Source organism: Globicephala melas, chromosome 2 (genome assembly GCF_963455315.2).
Source record: "Globicephala melas chromosome 2, mGloMel1.2, whole genome shotgun sequence".
Taxonomy (NCBI): Eukaryota; Metazoa; Chordata; class Mammalia; order Artiodactyla; family Delphinidae; genus Globicephala; species Globicephala melas.
In genome coordinates, this window is record NC_083315.2 from 150,414,337 (window position 1) to 150,435,211 (window position 20,875).

The 20,875-nt window shown below is 52.9% G+C and overlaps 1 protein-coding gene across 3 annotated transcripts in view; it reads left to right on the plus strand.

The window, feature by feature from the left end:
- The window catches only part of JDP2 (Jun dimerization protein 2), a 45,161-nt gene extending 25,596 nt beyond the window's left edge, over nt 1-19,565 (plus strand). For 2 of the 3 annotated variants that reach the window (XM_030831794.3, XM_030831795.3), the window contains exons 3-4: nt 6,616-6,720; nt 15,090-19,564. In XM_030831794.3, the coding sequence (XP_030687654.1) occupies nt 6,616-6,720; nt 15,090-15,275 (291 nt within the window). In that variant the 3' untranslated portion in view covers nt 15,276-19,564. Of the gene's footprint in view, nt 1-6,615; nt 6,721-15,089 lie in introns of all 3 variants that reach the window. The other variant, XM_060295061.2, reaches the window with a different exon arrangement.
- Nucleotides 19,566-20,875: the final 1,310 nt, after the last annotated feature.

The window sequence follows — 20,875 nt, forward strand, 5'->3', positions numbered from 1 at the left end:
TGCCAACCTTAAAAATGGGGAGATTTTACCCACAAGCTCACATTTTCAGCTAGACTTGAAAACTTGGAGGATTTGGCCACACTGAGCCCTCTCTGCCCTGGGGCGAGTGGGGGGTGTCCCCTCTGGGGGCCAGACCCTCATGCAGCCGTCCTCCTTCAGTAACCTTGACCTGCTTGGCTCCTGGGGGTGGCTTGAGTTTGCAACGCCAGCCCTTTGACTGACCGTTTGTCCTGAATTTTCTTACAGCCTGGCCCACTGTTTACTAAAACTGTCCGGTATTTCATAGCTGAGGTCCATACCTTGGCCGTTCGGAGTGAGAGGGCCTGGCTGGAGAAGATGGGACAGAGAGGAGGGTGGAGTCTCCGACGGCTCAGCCCCAGGAGAGATACTGGGGAGAGGGCCTGTGCCATGCGGGCTGCAGGGGGTCAGCAAGGGTGCTGGACAAGGGCCCCTGGCATTTCCTCATTCCTCCCTGCAGGGGTGGCAGGAGGCAGAGGGGACTGTGGGCCCAGCCTGGCCGGCCTGGCCGAGGTCTTGCCCCTGGACTGGCCCGCTTTGTTGATGTCTGAAGGGTAGGGTGGTGGAGGCAGGGGGTGGGGGGGTTCTGCAGCCCCTGGCTCCGGGCAGCCGTGCTTATGTGGGAGAATGTCTGGTATGTTTGGTATCTGGGTGTTTACTTCCCAGGGTGCTCCTGGGTCCCTGGTGTTGAAATGTGGCTCCTCTATGCAGGGGGGAGGGCCCTCAGTGGGCGTGGCCAGGGCTAGATTTGGAGGCAGCAGGGCAGTCACTCCAGGCCTGCCCACTGACAGCTCGCGTGCCCTGAAGCACCTCCACTCTGCACCCGCCCCCCCACCCCCAGGTCTCCTTTTATGCCAGATTCTGCCTGTGCGGGAGCATGGGTGGGCCCCAGGCAGCCCTGGCCTCACCTGGGAAGACAGGCAGGGAAGCTGGCATTTTCAGAGCCCTTCCTGGGTCCCCGGCTCTGGGCTGGAACTTAGTCCCCATGACGACCCTGTGCAAGTGCCTTCCTTGTACAAGTGAGGGACGGAGGCTCAGAGAGGCGGAGTGACTTGCCCAGGAGCACACAGCAGAGCTGCTGAGGGCGACCCAGGCCTCTTAGACCCCAAAGTTCATGCTGAGGACCCTGCTGCCCTGAGTCTCAGATAAGCCTACTTCTCTCTGCCCGTGAGACAGTTCTTGGTCTGAATGAGCCTCTCAGACCTTCACTGCTCTGCTTAGTGCCGGGGGTTTGGTTTGGTTTTCTCCGCGCTCTCTATTTCTGCTTGTCACCTGCTCTATTGCTCTGTTCCCTATTGCTTTGTCCATGTGAGAGTTTCTGTATTTGCAGCGCCTGGGGTTAAAAAGTGTCATTGCTCTTTCTCATCCTGTCTTTTTGTGGGTCTCGCAAGATACATATTTGGAAATGCTTATGAAATGTCAGAATTCAGAATCACATCTGGGTGACTGTTGCCACCGTGTGAGAGCCACGTGGCTGGCAGACGGGGCCTGAGAAACGTGACCAGGGTGAGGGGAGGCCCCCCTCCTGCTTTCAGCGGTACACATTCAATGTTAACTGTGCAAAAAGTATTTTTTGTTTAAACATACCCAGGTAGGAAAAAACAAAATGGTCATCGTGCTCAGAGTCAGACGCTTCTGCTGCTGCTTTAGGGTGCCATCATCAGGGTGGAGCTGAAAGGGTGGGGGGCTTGTCACCTAGGCCACCTGCCCTCCAAGAGCAGAAGACGCTCAGGCCCTGGGGCCAAAGGCCTGGATCCAAAGCTGTCACTGACCTTCTGGACAGCCTTGATATCTTTAGTCTCCTCATCTGTGAAAGTGAGGAAGATCATAGGCCTGTCCTGATTGGTTTACTGAGGCCATTTAACCCCCTGGGAGCCCTGATACCCGAGATTTTCTACCTGCTGAGGTGACCCGCCTCTGTTTGTTCAAGGGCTCTTCTGCATCCAGGTTCTGCCACCTTCCCAGCTGTTCTAGAAGCATTGCTCCTGGGTAGGCCTTCTCCCCTAGATTACTGGGGACCACCTTCTGCATCACCTGACTTCACAAGGGTGGGACCCTGGTGTCCCAGGCATCTTTCAGTGGCAAGAGGCAGAAGCCTTCTCCAGCTCCCTTCAGGCCAAAGGAGGCATTTCCAGGGTAGATTCAGGTGTACCCATCACGGACCCCATGGAGATGAAGCATAGTCGGGCCTCTCCAGGGGTGGAATCAGAAGGACCAAGAGAGTTTCTGTCTATCCCTCTGTCTGTACCATCGGCCTGTGGCCATATCCCTGTGTTTCTCTCTCTGTGTCTGCCTTGTTCCCTCTGTCTCTCTCCACCCACCTTTGTCTCTCTGTGTTCCTCTGTCTCTCCTCTCTGTCTCTGTCTTTACCTTTCTCTCTCTGGAGCTCCCTCCATCTCTCGGGGTCTAGACAGGGTGAGGCAAGCCAGATGCCCAGGGCATGGCATTTAAGGAGGCACCCACCCTCAGGTGCTGACCCTGCCCTGGCACAAGCCCCAGAGTGAGTGCCTCCTGAAATGGGTGCCCTGGCTACCTCGCTCACCACGCCCTCTCCAGGCCCTGCTTCTCTCTCTGTCACCCGTTCCCTCTCTTTGTCCGACTCCCTCCTATAGCTGAGCGTTGGTTTCTCTCTTACCGCGTGGTCTCTGCTCACCTCCACACATCAGCAGCCTGATCTTTCTGCTTCTCTGGGTTGAAATTGGTTGTCTAGCCTGTATGCCTCCCAGTCCAGCAGTTCAGTTTCAAATTTCTAGTTGGTGAATACAGCCCAGCTGGGGTCAGCCGCTCACACCTCATCCAGTCACCTGGGCCAGGGGCTTGGGAACAGGCTGTCTGAGGAGGGACTGCTCAACAGGAGGGCACCCTTGGCCGCGGATCCCCAGGTCTGTCCCTCCAATGTGAAGGGTGGTGCAGGGGCCCCCCTCACTGCCAGAACACAGACAGCTTTATCCTTGGGCCTTCCTGGGAATTGGGGATAAACAGAGCCAGGATCCAGTTTGAGAAGAGGGAATGATATGCTTACTCCACCCCTGCCCCCATCTCATGGTTTTTAAATGTCTTGAGCCCCAAGCTGCCTCTTCCTCAGACATGCTGGATCTTCCCGCTGCATCTGCAGAAAAAGTCATATCTCCCATTTGGGGTTCCGGTTTTAGATGTCTGAGCTGTGGGTGGTGAAAACACTCTGCTGTCTCTCACCCACGCGGGACCAAATGCTTCAGAGAATCTGGGGAGCAGCAAGGAGAAGGCAGCAGCCTCAACTCCGGGGATGAGCAAAGGCCTGGGGGAGGGCTGCGCCGGTCCAGGCAGCTCCAGTCAGAGGACGCAGACCATGCAGGCCCAGCGAAAGGAGCCAGAGTGAGCCCGTGGGGCTGGAGAAGGCCAAGGGCACTGCCCAACCTCTGTCTTATTTCCAGCAGGACCTCAGCGTCCATTTTCTATGTGCCCTGTGGGAGGCTCTTAAATAGCAGAAGGAGGATTTGGGGGAGAAGCAGCACAGTTTCAAAGGGGAAAGTGTGACGATGGGGTTTTGGGGCCATTTCTTGCTTTATTGGGAGATATTAGCCAAGGCATGGGTACAGGAAAGGCCCAGGGATGGACGTGGAAGCCAATGGTGCTGTGGTGCTGGGGGCTTTAGGCTTAAGTGCACAGCCTGGATCCTTCCAGGGCCTGCTTGGGATTTGTGCACCCCACCCACCACAGCCATCGGTGGCCTGCACCCTGAATTTTTTTTTTTTTCTTATTTGGCTGCGTTGGGTCTTTGTTGCTGCGCTCTCTAGTTGTGGCGAGCGGGGGCTACTCTTCCTTGCGGTGTGCGGGCTTCTCATCACAGTGGCTTCTCTTTGTGCGGAGCACAGGCTCTAGGTGCGCGGGCTTCAGTAGTTGTGGCACACGGGCTCAGTAGTTGTGGCTCGTGGGCTCTAGAGCGCAGGCTCAGTAGTTGTGGCGCACGGGCTTAGTTGCTCCGCGGCATGTGGGATCTTCCTGGACCAGGGCTGGAACCCGTGTCCCCTGCATTGGCAGGTGGGTTCTTAACCGCTGTGCCACCAGGGAAGTCCCTGCACCCTGAATCTTGACACCCATCTTTGACCAATGTGCTTCTGGGGATGGCAGCACCCAATCCCCAAGATTTGCTGGCCTCCTGCAGACGGAGAGAAGAGGCCATCCCTGGCAGAGACAGTTCCTTATAAGCACTGGAGAAAAGGTTATGCAGATGCAAATGTAGGCAATAAATCACTTTTATAATTATAGAATCCAAGCCTGTGGCAGGTTTCTCTTGAATCTTTTATTCCATTCATTCATTTGACTAACATTTGCTGTGCCCCTACTCAGTGCCATGTTCTATGCCAGGTGCTGGGGATACCCAGGTCCCCCATTCTCCAGATTAGCAGGGAAGGCCGCTACTACATAAGCAGAGAATTACCGTGGGGTATGATAGAGACTCTTACAGTGGGGAATTCAAAGTGCTGTAGCAGCATAGAAAAAGCAGTTAATTCCATCTGGGGAGTCAAAGGAGCCTTCCTGGACGAGGTGGCATTTGTTCTTGAGGGTTGTAAGAGTTTACAAATAGGAAAGGAAGGTCATCTCAGGAGGGCCTGGCTGGCTTGGAGAAGGGTGAGACGTTTGGAGTCGAGAGGAATGGCAGGAGGGAATTGATGTGGCTGCGGAGGCAGGGTGGAGCAGCCCCCCATCTAGGTGTCATCCTGGCCCAGTTGATCTCTTAAACTTCCAGCGTTGAGCCTCTTCGCGTCTGCTGCTAGCGCAGCTTCCGTTGGCTTCCAGCTTTATGTAGGATGAGGCCCTGCGCAGGGGTGGGGTGGGGAGGTGGAGGACAGAGGTTGTGTCTCCTAGGAAACGGCGGCTCTGCCAGAACCCCAGAACCCTGTGAGCCTGGCAGGGCCCAGGTTGCACACATCACCTTGGCAGTTTGTGGGCAAACCCTCTCGGCCGAGGGGAGATTGCACTGCCAGCCACTTCCTCCAGTTCCTTCCCTCTGCCTGTCGTCACGGTTACCTCGGCCTTGTTGGGGGTGAGGTAGAGGTTGGGTGGAATCAACTTTGTCCGGGTTTCTATTTCCCCAGATGCGGGTCAGCCAGAGGAGCTGTCACTTCTGGTTCTGTTTCAAAGGAGGCCAAGGGGCTGGGAGGTGCTTGGGTGCGGCCGTGTTGACAAGGCGCCTCTCCAGCCAGCCTCCCAGGCAGGGTGGGAGTGGGTCAGGGAGAAGCTCCAAGGTGGTGGAGAAGGAGGAGGGGCTGCCCGGCCAGGGCCTGTGCTGAGGGCCGTGGGTGCTGTCTCCAGCGCAGGCCCTCGGTCTTGAGCTCCTAGAGCATGCCGGGAGTGCAGGCAGAGAGGCTGTTTATTTTCCTGGCCTGAAGCCCTTTCGGCTGAGACCTTATTCCAGGCCTCAGGCTGCCAGAAGCACCCGCAACTGGCTCCAGAAGTGAGAGAGTTGGCAACCCAACACTTCTCCAGCGGCCTCGGACTCTAGGCCGTTCCCAGACCGGCTGGTCCTGTGTATCCTCCAGATTCTCCTGATGGGTAATGGACAGTGAGAGACATCACGTCAAAGTGATCCTAATGGGCTGGGGCTGTGGTCAAGAGCAGGAAGGCTGAAGTCGGAGAAATCTTGAGTTGGAAGCCTGACTCTACCGTTTCCTCGCTGTAGCGCCTTGGGCAAACTGAGCTGGTGGGCCTCAGTCTCACCATCCGTGAGATGGGGCAGTCACAGTACCTTCCTCATCAGACTCTGTAAGGTTTACATGACCTGTGTTTAAAGCCTTTAGCAAAGTAGGCAACAAATGGCAGCTCTTGTTATTATTATTAATGAAACAACAATAACTGCAGCTTTGAAAGTCCGTGTTGGTGGGCAGCAAGCCTTCTCCTTCCCATTCTACGGGCCCTGTTTCATGCGTGGTAAATTTGTGTGTCTCGGGGAGAAGCAAGCCTGGAGACTCCAAAGGCCCCTCTGTCTGTGTCCCAAGCAGGGCACTTTAAGGAGCCCATGGGATCCTGGGATGCAAGTGGGTGTCCTGGGGGAAGAACATGCAGAGGCAGAGAGAAGGATGAACCCAGGTGAGGGGGCTGGGGAGAGTTTTCCGTCACCAGGAGATAGATCTGAGGGTTTGGAAGGACCGAGAGGGAGGACAGAATACCTCCCTCAGGGAGGTGACAGCGGGGCAGAAGGTGAAATCAACACTCGTGCCCAAGGTGTTTTGAAAGTGCCAGGGAGCCACTGACCTGGAAAATAATGCCCAGAGGGCTTGGGCCAGGCAAGAGAACAGACTGCCACCGCCCATGGGGTGTCACCTCTGTGTGAGGAGAGCGCCAGGCTCTGGGCCTCCTGAACGCTGGCAGAACCCAGGTGGCCCTGCCCTCCTGGGGCACTGACTTCTCCCAGGGATGCCCACCTACTCCGAGAGCATCCTCGGGCCGGCTGGGAAACGCTGCCATCCCACCCGCCAAGAGGCCAGCGGGCCGGCAGTGCGGCTCACTCACGGCGAGGTGTGGGTTAGGTTGTCCATCTGCCGGTCTGAGCGTAAGGAGGGAAGCTGTACGCCAGGCTTGCCTCAATGTCTCATCCGTGGCTCTTTGCCCTCACAGCTAGACGAGGAAGAAGAGCGAAGGAAAAGGCGTCGGGAGAAGAACAAAGTCGCGGCCGCCCGATGCCGGAACAAGAAGAAGGAACGGACGGAATTTCTGCAGCGGGTGAGCAGGGCAGTGGCCAGGGGGGACCCCGGCCTTGTCCTTTAGTGGCTAGTGTGCTTATAGATCAGGAGATGCCATCGAATGCCTGCAGAATCAATGTGTACTCACTGGCATCTGCCCAACCGGCCTCGACCCCTCTGCCTTCCCTGCCTTCTCTCCGATGCCCCCTCCCTGAGCCAAGACGCCCAGGGGCAGCCAGCAGCCGTTCCGCCCACCCAGATCCCTGGACCGCCATAGAAGGTGGGAGGAGCCAAGTTCCCCACCTCTAACTGAGGTCAGACCCGCGATGCTAATGGGCCCAGAGGGCCCAGGACTGGCACTACCCATGCCGGTGCGCTGAGGGCTGCCAGAGTTGTCTGGCGCGGGTGCAGATGAAGTCAGTGAGAGCTCCCTGCACGTGGGCAGTGGGCGTAGCGATGGGGCAGAGAAAAGTTCCTCCCTCACGTGCAGGAGGCTCTTCTGGCTCTGCCTCCCATCTGCCTGGCCTCAGCCCCACCGAAGCTGACCCCCGAGCTCTCGTCTGTTGCCTCTGGGACCAGAGGTCAGCTCTGCGTGCCAAGGCCAGTGGACGGCCGCCTTGCCTCATGGCCCGCGGAGCACATCCCTGCCCTTTCATTTGGAATGTGCCAAATGGGCCTTCCCTGCTCCTCAAAAACGGTGGATGGCTGTGAAGGGACATGACCAGAAAGCTAATTAGTCCAAGCCGGTGGTCTCCAGCCTCCCCACCCCCAATCCCTTGTTGATTTCTAAATAACAGTAGTAACACCATAGAATAATAACATCACAGGTCAGGCTCCCTTCTACAGCGTGCAACCGCTAACACTAGTTGCTAACGTGTAAAGTGGGGCCCTGTGCAAAGCGCAGTGTACATATTAGCTCATTTTATTGGCATAATAACTGTAAGAGGTAGGGGGCTGCATTATTCTCTGTCTGCACACGGGGACACTAAGGAAGGCACGGGGAGTTAAGTAACTTGCCCAGGTCCCTCAGCAACTAAGCAGTAGAACTGAGATTCGGCCTGAGGCTAACTTCAGAGCATCCATCCTCAGCACTCTGCCCTGCTGGCGCTCATTCATTCATTCGTGGGTTTGTTCATTCCTTTGTTCATTCATTCTTTTGCTCGTTCGTTGATTTGTGGACAAGTAGTTTTAAGCATGTACTGAGTGCCCAGCCCTGTGCTAGGTGCGCTGGGGACACACAGGAAGGACCAGTCGTCGTCCCTCCTGTGGGATCTGGAGAGACAAGGCCGGGCTGGACTGGGTTTTCTCTGATACTGGGGATCTGTGGGTCTCTTCTCATGCTTGCAACAAGCAGAGAGCAAATCTGAGATCATGGGTGTCAACACCGTGGGGCAGTGTGTACACCTCCGGCTGTGAGCATCTAGGGCAGGGGAAAGGTCAGTGGAGGCGGAGTTAGACTCCTGGAGCTGGGAGCCCCTTGGAAGAGATGGTGGACCAACACCAGGCGGGAAGTTTTCAAGAAAATTCTAAGACATGGGTCTCACATAGGCCTTTAAGATAGATGGAGTGTCACACCCCTCATTTCCAGCCCTGAGTGCCTGTGGAGTTGGGCGAGGCATAGCAGGGAACAGAGAATCTCACATCCCATCCCCGCCTTCAAGGGCCTGTCAGCCAGCCAGCAGGCAAGAAGGGCCAAGTGAACGCACACCAGTAACACACTAGTGCAGCGAATGGTCAGCGCCAAGTGAGCGGGACGAGCTGCTCCGCACATTCCAGTAACACCGGCTGAGCACCTACTGTGTGCCAGGCAGTTCCCGTATCTCGTTTAATCTTACAACATTCCACTGAGCTAGACATTGATGATCCCCATTTTAGACACGGACCCGTAGCGCAGAGAGGTTACTTGCCTGAGGTCACACTGCTAGTGTGCGGTGGAGCCGGGACTCACCCAGCTGTTCGCTGACCCATCTGTCCATCCTTAGCGCTGAGTGAGTGCCCGCCACACAGTGGGCCCTCAGGCCATGGCTGCAGTGGGGTGGCAGGCAGGCAACAGGGATGGGATATGTGCTGAGCGTTAGGTTGGGCAAGCGCGGCGGGCTGTGAGCACAGACGGAGGGGCCCTGTCTGAGTCTAGGCTGCGGAAAGACTGCTGATTGAGACATAAGACAGGAGCGGGAGGCAACGCGTGGAAGGACAGGGCTGGAGGGGTCAGTCACCACCAAAGTCAAAGCAAAGGCCAGAGGCAAGAGGTGTTGTTTAAGGATGTGGTGAAGGGAGTGAAAAAAATACCAGTGTAGCTGGAGTGTACAGCCCATGGAGAGAATAGGGCCCCAGAGCCTTCACCTGTCGGGTAATCCCTGTGCTGGGCTGTCTGGGGCGGTCCCGGTTGGTGCCTGCCGGCCGGGCCTGATTATTAATGGTACATTCTTTCACTCTCTCACGTGTCCCTGTTAGGACGATGAAGTGTGTTGGTCATGGAGAGCCATGGGAGGGTTTCAGGAGGAGAGAGATACACCCTGTCGCTGTGGCTGCAGCGTGGGGCACGGAATGGGGAGCTGAGAGTAGAGTGGGAAGACCGGTTATGTGGCGATGGTGCTATCCCGGAGAGAGGTGCAGGCAGCGGTGGACCAAGAGAAGTGCAGGCCTCGAGGACGGAGGTTTCGGGAAGTCTGTCGGGGCTCAAGTCCAGCCCCCCTCATCCCCACGCCCACCTCCTCCTCCCCTCTGGCCTTGGAAGCAGAGGCCGGGTGTGAAGTTTAGGGCGTGAAGGCAGATGGCTGTGTGCACAGTCAGTACCCGAAGACATGGGGGATTCTCTTGTAATTAAGTAATTAGTTTGTTTATTTATTTATTTATTTAACATCTTTATTGGAGTATAACTGCTTTCCAATGTTGTATTAGTTTCTGCTGTACAACAAAGTGAATCAGCTGTACGTGTACATATATCCCCATATCCCCTCCCTCTTGCACCTCCCTCCCACCCTCCCTATCCCACCCCTCTAGGTGGACACAAAGCATGGAGCTGATCTCTCTGTGCTATGCGGCTGCTTCCCACTAGCTATCTATTTTACGTTTGGTAGTGTATATATGTCCATGCCACTCTCTCACTTCATCACAGCTTACCCTTCCCCCTCCCCATATCCTCAAGTCCATTCTCTAGTAGGTCTGTGTCTTTATTCCCATCTTACCCCTAGGTTCTTCATGACCTTTTTTTTTATTTCTTAGATTCCATATACATGTGTTAGCATATGGTATTTGTTTTTCTCTTTCTGACTTACTTCACTCTGTATGACAGACTCTAGGTCCATCCACCTCACTACAAATAACTCAGTTTCGTTTCTTTTTATGGCTGAGTAATATTCCATTGTATATATGTTGCCACATCTTCTTTATACACTCATCTGTTGATGGACACTTAGGTTGCTTCCATGTCCTGGCTATTGTAAATAGAGCTGCAATGAACATAGTGGTACATGACTCCTTTTGAATTACGGTTTTCTCAGGGTATATGCCCAGTAGTGGGATTGCTGGGTCGTATGGTAGTTCTATTTTTAGTTTTTTAAGGAACCTCCGTACTGTTCTCCGTAGTGGCTGTATCAATTTACATTCCCACCAACAGTGCAAGAGAGTTCCCTTTTCTCCACACCCTCTCCAGCATTTATTGTTTGTAGCTTTTTTTTTTCCTTTGTGGTACGCGGGCCTCTCACTGTTGTGGCGTCTCCCGTTGCGGAGCACAGGTTCTGGACGCGCAGACTCAGCGGCCCTGGCTCATGTGCCCAGCCGCTCCGCGGCATGTGGGATCTTCCCGGACCGGGGCACGAATCCGTGTCCCCTGCATCGGCAGGCGGACTCTCAACCACTGCGCCACCAGGGAAGCCCTGTTTGTAGCTTTTTTGATGATGGCCGTTCTGACTGGTGTGAGGTGATACCTCGCTGTAGATTTGATTTGCATTTCTGTAATTTATTTTTAACACGTCACATATGTACAAGGCTCGGAGGTACAAAGGTATATGTATGTGTATGTGCGCGCGTGCGCGCGCGCGCGCGCGCACACACACACACACACACACACACATACGCATACACACATATACGTATAATGTAAAAAGTTACCCTCCCATCCTTGGCCCCTGGACACTCAGAGCCACCCTGGGAGATTCCTGTAGCCTCTCAGAGTTCACCTGCAGGACCAGCCACATCCCTGAAGGAGGCAGGCCTTTGTGGTGGTCAGGTCCACGCCCTGCAGGCCCCAGGCCACCTCCGCTGCCTGCGTTCGGGAGCAGCGGCCCCTTGGCTCCCCACAGCTGTACAGCCGGCCTCTGTATACCCGCTGTGCCTGACACAGCTCCCTGGGTGTGGGCATCAGTGACAGTCTCACACCCTCACAGCGTTCCTTGCTCTTCATAGCCACTCTCTCCCTGATGGTCACGGTGACTCTGGAGGAGGCAAGGCAGCCCCATTCCACTGACTGGCATCTGAGGTTCTGAGGGATGAAAGTTGCTCAGCGTCACACAGTGGCCGAGTCAGGACCGGAGCCCAGAGCTTCCTCTGTGGCCCAGCACTCTATTCAGGTGCCCAGGCTCCAGGACTTAGGAATCTTGTTCACAGCAGTGTAGCTGGCCAGTGGCAGAGTCAAGATTTTAACTCAGACAGGGCTTTTGGGCTCAGAAGTCTGCACCAGGCTTTTTTTTAACAGAAATAGTTGGGAAGTGGAGCCCTATTTTAAGTGCATTAAGGTAACTTTTTAAAATAATAGAGTCAGAGAATCTTAATGCTTAAAGTTCCCTGGGCCAATTATTATATTTTAAGGGGGAAAATGAGTTCCGGAGAAGGGAAGTGACTAGTCCAAGGGCACACAGAAGGATGCCCAGCCCCTCACCCTGTGGGTTTTTTTTTTTAATTAATTAATTAATTAATTTTCATTTTCAGCTGCTTTGGGTCCTCGTTGCTACGTGCAGACTTTCTCTAGTTGCGGCGAGTGGTGGCTACTCTTCGTTGCTGTGCACGGGCTTCTCATTGCGGTGGCTTCTCTTGTTGTGGAGCACGGGCTCTAGGCACGCGGGCTTCAGTAGTTTTGGCACGTGGGCTCAGTAGTCGTGGCTCACAGGCTCTAGAGCACAGACTCAGCAGTTGTGGTGCACGGGCTTAGTTGCTCCGTGGCATGTGGGATCTTCCCAGACCAGGGATCAAACCCGTGTCCCCTGCATTGGCAGGTGGATTCTTAACCACTGCGCCACCAGGGAAGCTCCGTCACCCTGTGTTTTTTCTGCTCCTTTCACTGACCACCGTGGAGGAGACATTAACCTCCTTCACTTGCATTAATTCCATTCTGAAACGACAAATGGTTTCATTTTCTCTAGGGCAGTAAATATCTACCAGAGGCAAAACGATAAACAAAAATGCAAGAAGGGTTATTCATTTCATACTTAAGGTGTGAAGATCCTAGCCCACGTTCCTGAGTTTATTAGGAAAACAGATCAGGCAATTGCTGTTCTAAAACTACAAACCACTTCTACAATCATGGTTAAAAAAAAATTCCTCTGAGCTCAACGTATACTTACACATTAAATAAATACATAGCACCAACTAATAAAACAGAAGAAAATAAAATGAAAAAGCAGTTAGTTACAGTCTGATAGCCAGACTGTCAGGGGTCAGGATAGTCTATGAGGTACCCATACATTTTCAAACCAGCAAAACATCATGCCATTCCTATGATACACGCACAGGGAAGCAAGTCGCCACATACCCACTGGGTCTTTTTGTGCGATACAGGTGTTCACGTGTAAGGTGGGTTTGACGTGCAGTCTTTTCAAGGAAAAGGCTGTGTATGCAGGGCTGCTGGACCCTGCCCCTTGCATGTCCATTGTAACTTCCATCCACTGTGCAACCCAACTCGTTCCTTGCCCTCCCCACTGCTCTCCAGAACAACTCCCACCTCCCTGCTTCCTTGGATACCCCCAACCCCAGGCTCAAGGGCAGCTCTCCTCCCAGCTGCCCATTCTGCAAATGCAGGCAGTCTCCAAGACCTGCCAAGTTTTCTTGGAAACGGCCCCCTCCTCTGCTTCTCCTCCTTCTTGTCTTCATATTCCCTTGCTCATGGCTTAAAGTAAAAATTCCTTAAGCCTCCCTAACCCTTCAGTTTACAAAATGCTTTTCCCATGTGCAGTCATTTAATCCCCAGAATCATCATCTTTTTACCGACGAGATAACTGAGGCTCAGGGAAGTTAGGAAACTTACTCTTGACTCTGATTCCAAACCCCACCAGCTTTTCTGGTTCTGGCTATAAATCCACCTTCCCAGCTTTGTACCCTACTATATCCTAAAGTGACCTATGGTCACAATGGAGGATTTTTATCTCCTAAACACATCTTAAGCTTTCCCCTGTCTGCGTCCTTGTTCACTCAGGGCTTGCTTCTTGAAATGCCCCCCACTCCTACCGACTTTCTCTGTTCAACCAGCGTCAACCTATTTTTCAAACCCAAGGTCAGACCCAGCCATTTAGCCCACTCTCTCATGGTCTTCTAGACCCTGGATGGCTGATGGGCACATGATAAGCTCTGCCCTGCTCTAGAAATCCTTCTTCCCCTTAAAGTGGAAGCTGCACAAGATCTGTGTAGGGGCTCATGGGCCTCTGGACCCCCTAGAGCATTCACTGTACACAGCAGGTTCTCGGCACACGCTTGTGGGTGGGTGGATTGAACCGAAACTCCTGGAGGCAAGAGGCTCAGAGGCTTAGAAGTTGGAGCTAAAACCTTGACTGGGGGGGAACCGCACGGTCAGAGACATTCCCAAGGTCACCAGGTTGTAGACCCAGTGAGCAGGCAGCTAAGATGGGCACCTACCTGCCCCAGACTTATGGTTTCACGTGGGGTCTCTCCTGGCCCTCAGCGATGCTCTTCTCTCGGAATTTGGAGAACCATGGACCAGGCCGGCCTCCCTGTCGCGCTTTATCCGGCTGAATCCAAAACCACCCTAGCTGGCTTTTAATATTTTCCCCTGAGCACTTTTTCCTTCTTTGAGGCTGTTCTCCCTCAGCGTCTGGTCATGAGGACTGTATATATCTCAGCAGTTCTGAGTCCCCAGCACTGGGCTGCCTCCGCAGACATGAGCAAAAGGAACAACTCAGTCAGCCTGGCTGGTGTGGGGAAGATAGCAGCCCTGGGGCCCTGGAGAGCCCCGAGGGAGGCTGCCCGGCTGGGCCCCCAGGCGGGGCCGTTCAGCCCATCGCAACCACAGCCCACACTCGGTCTGATGCAGATTGCCCAGCCTTGGCACTGTGGACGTTTTGGATTGATAGTTCTTGGTGTGGGGTCCTGTGCATTGAAGGATATCTAGGATCATCCCTGATCCCTACCCACTGGATTCCAAGGGCACCCACCCTCCCCAGTTGTGACAACAAAAATGTCTCCAGATATTGTCAAATGTCTCCTGGGAGGCAAGAATTGCTTCTAGTTGAGAATCACTGGCCACCCTTTGCTGGCCCTTGAGTAACTTCCAACCTCCAAACTGGTCATAAGTTTTTAGACAGAGTCCAAGAAATACCATTCTGGTGCCTCTGTGTTTTCCTGGGTTGACCCCCAGAGCCTTGAATTGGTACGCCCATCACCTGTCATCATGAACAGGTAAACCCCCCTAAATCAAATCAACGTTGCTTCCTTGCCCTGGAGCCTCTCCAGCTGAGCTGGAAGTTCTCTGGAAATCTCACTTGAGGTCTATTTAAAGCCACATTTTGGATCCAGAAGGATGACTATTGATTGCCTCCCAGTGGGCAGAGGTTCTAGATATCAGGGGATAAGGAAGAGGCTGTTTAAATCATTATAGACTAATAACCAGGAAGCACATGTTTTAGGAGGAATTACGTGACCACACTGGGCCTGTGGACCCTACAGGCCAATATATCCCCAACATACATTTATCATACATAAAGCACCTTGCCATTGCACTGCCATCGTGGGCCACCTTTAACCCCTCCGTGGACCCTCCATGCATCTGTTCTGGATACGCTTGGCCTCCATTCCTGTCCCACCCTTTGTTTCTTGTGCAAAGGCCCTGAGGCAGGAGAGTATTTGGCGTATTTGAGCAACAGCAAGGAAGCCACTGTGGCTGGAGTGGATTGAGTGGGGAAAAGAGGTGGGACATGAGCCAGGCTGGCCCCAGGATATAACCTGGGTTCATCCCACTAGCAACACAGGCCAGTGTCACAGGTGTGACAGGCACGGCCTAAAGAAAGTCAGTTACCCCGGGGGACTCAGTAGCAGATTCTGTGCTTCCTCTAGTGGGAACCTGGCAGACAGAAAACAGGCAAACGCCAGCCTGCTGTGCCCTGTGCCTACCCAGAGGGAGAGTCTCTTCCCGGAGCTGGTTCCCAGTGAGAGCCTAAAGCCACGTGTCTGTTTTGCATGCAGGAATCCGAGCGGCTGGAACTCATGAACGCAGAGCTAAAGACCCAGATTGAGGAGCTAAAGCAGGAGCGACAGCAGCTCATTCTGATGCTGAACCGGCATCGCCCCACCTGTATCGTTCGGACGGACAGCGTCAAGACGCCCGAGTCGGAAGGCAACCCGCTGCTTGAGCAGCTAGAGAAGAAGTGACCGTGGGCTTGGGAGGAGGAGGAAGAGGAGGAAGAGGAGGAAGAGGAGGAGGAGGCCACCAGAGGGCCCTTCCTTGGTGCATGAAAAACTTTACAGCAAGGCTCAGCACAGCCAGTAATTAGTGAGGCTTTTTTGTGAAACTCAGATCAGCCGCATAAGGGGAAGAGCAGGCTGATGAAACCCAGAAGGACCAAGCGCTGAGACCAAAGTAGACTTGAGGGTGGGGCTGTCCTGCTGGGGCCCAGCGCAAACGAGGCAGGACAGAGGCACCCAGGCCGGAGAGACGCCCAGCCAGGCAGCCTTGGGCACTTCTCCGGCCTCTCCGCCAGGCCACCTACCCCAGGGACCTCCGAGCAGCCAGGAAAAGCCATGAGTTACAACCAAACACGGCTGAGGATGGAGCTGAGTAACACTGCCATCTGCCTGCCCCAGTCCTGACCCCTGACCCTGATGCGAGGCCGGAGAGGGCCGTGATGCGGGGCCCGGTGCGGCCTTGCTGGGGAGTAGCAGCCGGGTGCACCCTCGCCGGCCCTGCTGGAGTTTGCTGCGGGCACGAGGCGCGGGCGCCCTTCCAAAGCACATACTCACTGAATGTTTACAGACTGGCTGTCCTGGCAGGGCTTTCAACTGCACATGTTTTTTATCTTTCTTTTTTTTTTTTTTTAATATTTTTTACAAAAAAAAGATTTTATACAAGCAATATATATATGGATTTCTATAATCACTCGATGTGATACAGTATAAATATGTTATGGTTTGTCTGTTACGAACAGATATCCAGCAGTTATGGCCGTTGTGTGTAACTCCTAAGTACTGTAGTCTCTGGGTGTTGCGGGGTGTCCGGGGAGGGGGTGGGGTGCGTTTCCATCCTGGTAAACCCTTCATAGTACTCAGTCCTGTATCGCTCAGTAAACGTTACTCTTACTTACCCAGCCGCCTCTTGTGGTGTCTGCCTGGGGAATGGGGTGCAAGGCACACTTGGTGACCTCCCGGTGTGCGGTGTCGGAGAATGTTTGGAGCATCTGCTGTGGGCCCTTGGTTTTCACAACAGCCCTCCCAGGTAAGTATTTGCATGCCCATTTTATAGACGAGGAAGTCGAGGCTCAGAGAAGTTAAATCTGCAGTACTTACTTTGCTCGTTCACTCAACAAATGTTTCCTGAGTGCCAGCTGGGTGTGTGCCAGGTACGCTACAAGGGGCTGGGTAGTCCCTGGGGAATAAAACAAACCTAGGCCCTGCGCTTATGGAGCTGACGGTCATGAGCTAAATCCTGTGTGTGCGCCACACACTGTCTCTGTTCATCTTCACAATGGCCTTATCAGGGAGCAGCCGTTGTCCCCATTTGTAGATGAGGAATTCTAGGCCCAGGGAGTTTAAATTTGCCTTGTTGAGGACTTACTGGGTGACCAGCATATATAGTCTCATTCACTTCTCTCAACAGCACAAAATAGGCATCATTACCTCCATTTTAAAAATAACTGAGGCTCAGAGAGGGTAAGTGGCTCATCCAAGATCACCCAGCTCGTGAGGAGCAGAGCTGACGTTTGAACTCTGCTTCCAAAGGCCCATGACTTTCTCCACCTGTGGCCAGCTGACTGTGTGATTGTCCCCGTGGTGGAATGTCTCACCTGATTAGAACAGGAGGCCTATGAGGCCATGGTTACAGATCTAGTTTCTGGGAGGGCTGGGTAGAGTTCCAGGCTGTGCCACGGTCATGGAGTGAACCAGTGATGTGAGCAAATGGTGTGAATGGATACTACCTGCCCCACCACCACCAAGAACAAGAACAGCTCAGTGCCACAGGCAAGAGCTGCCAGTTACGTGGCATGTGATGGTTCACAGGGCACTTCCATGCAAGTTACTCATCTGATGTTCCAGCTCTATGAGGCAGGTGGGATAGGTGTTTTAGTCCCATTGTACTGCTGTGCAAACTGAGGCTTACGAATATTAACGCTCACCCAGCTGTAAACAGGCAGACCCAGGAGCTGAGCCCTACTGTCCTACCTTAGACTTGTGTGTTCTCTCTTCTCCATTACTGGGGCTAGATAACTAGTTGCTGATGGTGAGGCTTCACGTCAAGGACAGCAGTGAGCTTGGGTTGCTTCTCAGATCTTGAACGATTCCTTCTGGGATGGACAGGAACCAAGAACAGGTCATTAATACACCTTTGGTTCCTTACTGCCTTATCTCAGGTCCCCTCTACCCAACACGCTCGGTGCGCCACGCCCAGCCCTCACCCTCCGAGCCCTGCCTTGGAAGCAGTGCCTGGTCAGCTCACTGGCAGCTGTGGTGGCACACGGCGAACCCTCAGGCTGTAATCCTTTGACATTTACCAAGCCTTGAGAAAAGTGAAGATGGGGACTTACAGGCCCCTCATGTGATCTGGTGGACGTTCCTGCAGGACCACCGCCTGCCCTTGGCTGTGGTTCCTCTGGTCCTGTGCTGGGTGCCGCGAGCCTGTACCTCCAGGACAGAGCCCTCCTTCGCCTCCGAGGACGGGCTGTCTCCCAGAATCAGTGGCATGTGCTATGCTGTGGCCCACCTTTCCTCATCAGGACCACAGCTCCCTGCTGTGGGAAGCCAGAAGTCAGTCACAGTCTGCCTCCTAAGGGCTAATGTTCACATGTTTTCTGTGTGCCTGACAGGTTAGATGTGCTACTGCAGCCAGTCCGTACTACGACCTTGCTGGGAGGTAGATGCCATCATTCCCATGTTACAGATGAGAAAACCGAGGCACAGAGACGAAGTAACTTGCCCAGATCACAGTCCTTTGAGTGACGGAGTCAGGATGTTCTTACAGTCTGACTCCAGGTGTAAAAAGCTGGCCTGGGCCTCACCCTGGGGGAAATGCTGTGTTTGTGGTGTGACCTCAGTTACTGGGAGAACTTGTGTGCAGAGGGCCAGGAGAGATGGCACAGGTTGAGCATTCCCAACTCTCAGACACCCATCTCCAAGTGTACGTACAGAAGACATAACTTTAAAGGCAAGTAGGTTCAAGATCCAGTCTTCTACTGACCAGCCATGAGCCTCCCTTTTCTTATCTGTACAGTAGGAACAGTAATCCAACAACCCCCTTATGGGGTTGTTGTCAAGGTCAGATATGGAATGCATGTAAAAGTGTTTGGTGAAATACAAAGCTGCACAAAATGGTAATTTTCTTGCCCTCTGTTAGCGGGGATGGTGGTTATTTACCACATAGTACTGATTATTTGAATATCTTTTATTCTCTAACAGTGGCTGCAGAGTTACTGTTCTGGCCATGTATCTGGTTCCTGTGGCGATGGGTGCCCGGGATCCAAGACTCCTGGGTTCTTTCGGCTCCTGAATGGCCACAGCCAGCTGTGTCGGGCTCATCATCCTCTCCCTGGGCTTCCTTGTGCCCTCCTGCCACGTGGTCCTATATGAGACTTGTGCCACATCTGCCCAGGGTTGCTGTGAGAATCAACTGGGCAACCCAAGAAGGACAAGACCCATGAGCTATCAGGGAGGCAGCAACTGGTATGTATTGGTCAGGATTCAGGTTAAAGGGAACTTACCTACACTGCCGGTGGGAAATTGGTGTGACTACTGTGTAAAGCGGTTTGGCGATAACCGGTGACACTCAAGCTACACACACCTTTGACCTAGCAATTTCCCTCCTAAAGACACACCTTTAGGAGGGACCCTGGCATAGGGGCACAAGGAAAAGTACAAGCACGTTTACTGAATGTTCGTCTGTAATAAAGATAAGTGGCAAACAGCCTAAATACCTATGAACAGAAGAGCAGGTAAACAAATTGTGTTTTCATAAAATCAAGTATTACTCAACAGTTATAAAGAATGAATTAGAGCTACAGGTATCAATGTGGGTGAACCTCAGAAACTGTTGAGGATGGGGAGCCAGCTGCAGAAGCATGTATGCGGTACACCGTTTATACAGTGTTTCCAAACATGGAAATTGATACTTTATTGTTTATGGGTGCACACAGATCTGGGTAATAGAGGTACAAAAGCATGCACAGGAATGCTGTCAACATCAAAATAAGGAATAGGGAGGCTTCCCTGGTGGCGCAGTGGTTGAGAGTCCACCTGCCGATGCAGGGGACACGGGTTCGTGCCCCGGTCCGGGAAGATCCCACGTGCCGCGGAGGGGCTGGGCCTGTGAGCCATGGCCGCTGAGCCTGCTCGTCCGGAGCCTGTGCTCCGCCACGGGAGAGGCCACAACAGTGCCAGGCCCGCGTACCGCAAAAAAAAAAAGAAAAGAAAAGAAAAAAGAAGTAATAGGGAATTACTCCTGGGGGGTGGGGAGGAAGGGGTTTGGGGATGGTATCTGCAAGGCTAAAGAGGACACTGGGTTTCAACTGTACGTGTAACATTTCATTTATTTTTAAAAATTTGAATCAAATGTCGAATAATCTTAGAATTTGTCAGGGGTGAGGGATACGCACACAGACGCGGGTTATCTTCTTCATGCTTCTCTGTATGCTTGGTATATTTCCTAATAAAAAGAACAAGCCACAAACACCACAAATAGAAGGTTTTGTTTTTCCATTCTTTCCTTGGCAAACTCAGAAAATAAAACAAAATCTGAAATTACAATAGAGTTGCAGCATACGTTCTTTGAATTTATGCAAATTTAATTGCATGCCTTGAGGGAGAGAAAGATGATTCAAAACGTGTGGTTTGTTTAGCTGGCCCTTCCAGTTAATAAGCCGAGTGCCTGGTGGTGAGGGGACCCCGGGGTGAGGGCACCTTGGGGAGTGTTTATCTGTACCACTTCAGCGGGTCCTGGTCCCTGCCCTCTACATAATGAGCCATGCAAGTTATGTTCAAGGTTAATTCCGACTCTACCTTTTCTTGTTACGTCCTGAATATTCAACCCAATCCCTGTGTAAAATGCAACTCCACCACACCTTTAAGTGCAGCTTTAAAGCAAAGGGGGAACCTTTTAAAGACCCAGGTGTCACAGGTGTATCGGATTCCTGTTGCCACTATAACAAAGTACCACAGATTGAATGGCTTAAAACAACACAAATTTTAATATCTTAGCGTTCTGGAGGTCAGAAGTCCAAAATGGGTCTCACTGGGTTAAAATCAAGGTGCCAGCAGGTTGCGTTCCTTTTTGCAGGCTCTGGGGGAGAATCTGTTTTCTGGCCTTTTCCAGTTTATGGAGGCTGCCCACATTCCTTGGGCTCATGGCCCCTTCCAACTTCAAAGCCAGCACTGGCTGCTTGTGTCTTTCTCCTGTTGATCACTCTGACACTGACTCTTCTGCCTTACATCCTTTAAGGACCCTTGTGTTATATTGGCCCCACCTGAATAATGCTGGATAATCTTATTTTAAGGTCAACTGATTAGCAGCTTTAATTCCACCTGCAACATTAATTCCCCCTTGCCACGTGACATAACATAGTCACAGTTTCCATCTTTGGAAGGCCATTATTCTGCCTACCACAGGAGGAATTTACGAGTTGGAGAATCTTTTTTTTTCTTTAAATTTATTTAGGCTCCGCCAGGTCTTAGTCGCGACATGCGGAATCCTCGTTGCGGCGTGTGGGATCTTTTTAGTTGCAGCGTGTGGACTCCCAGTTGTGGCATGCGTGTGGGATCTAGTTCCCCCA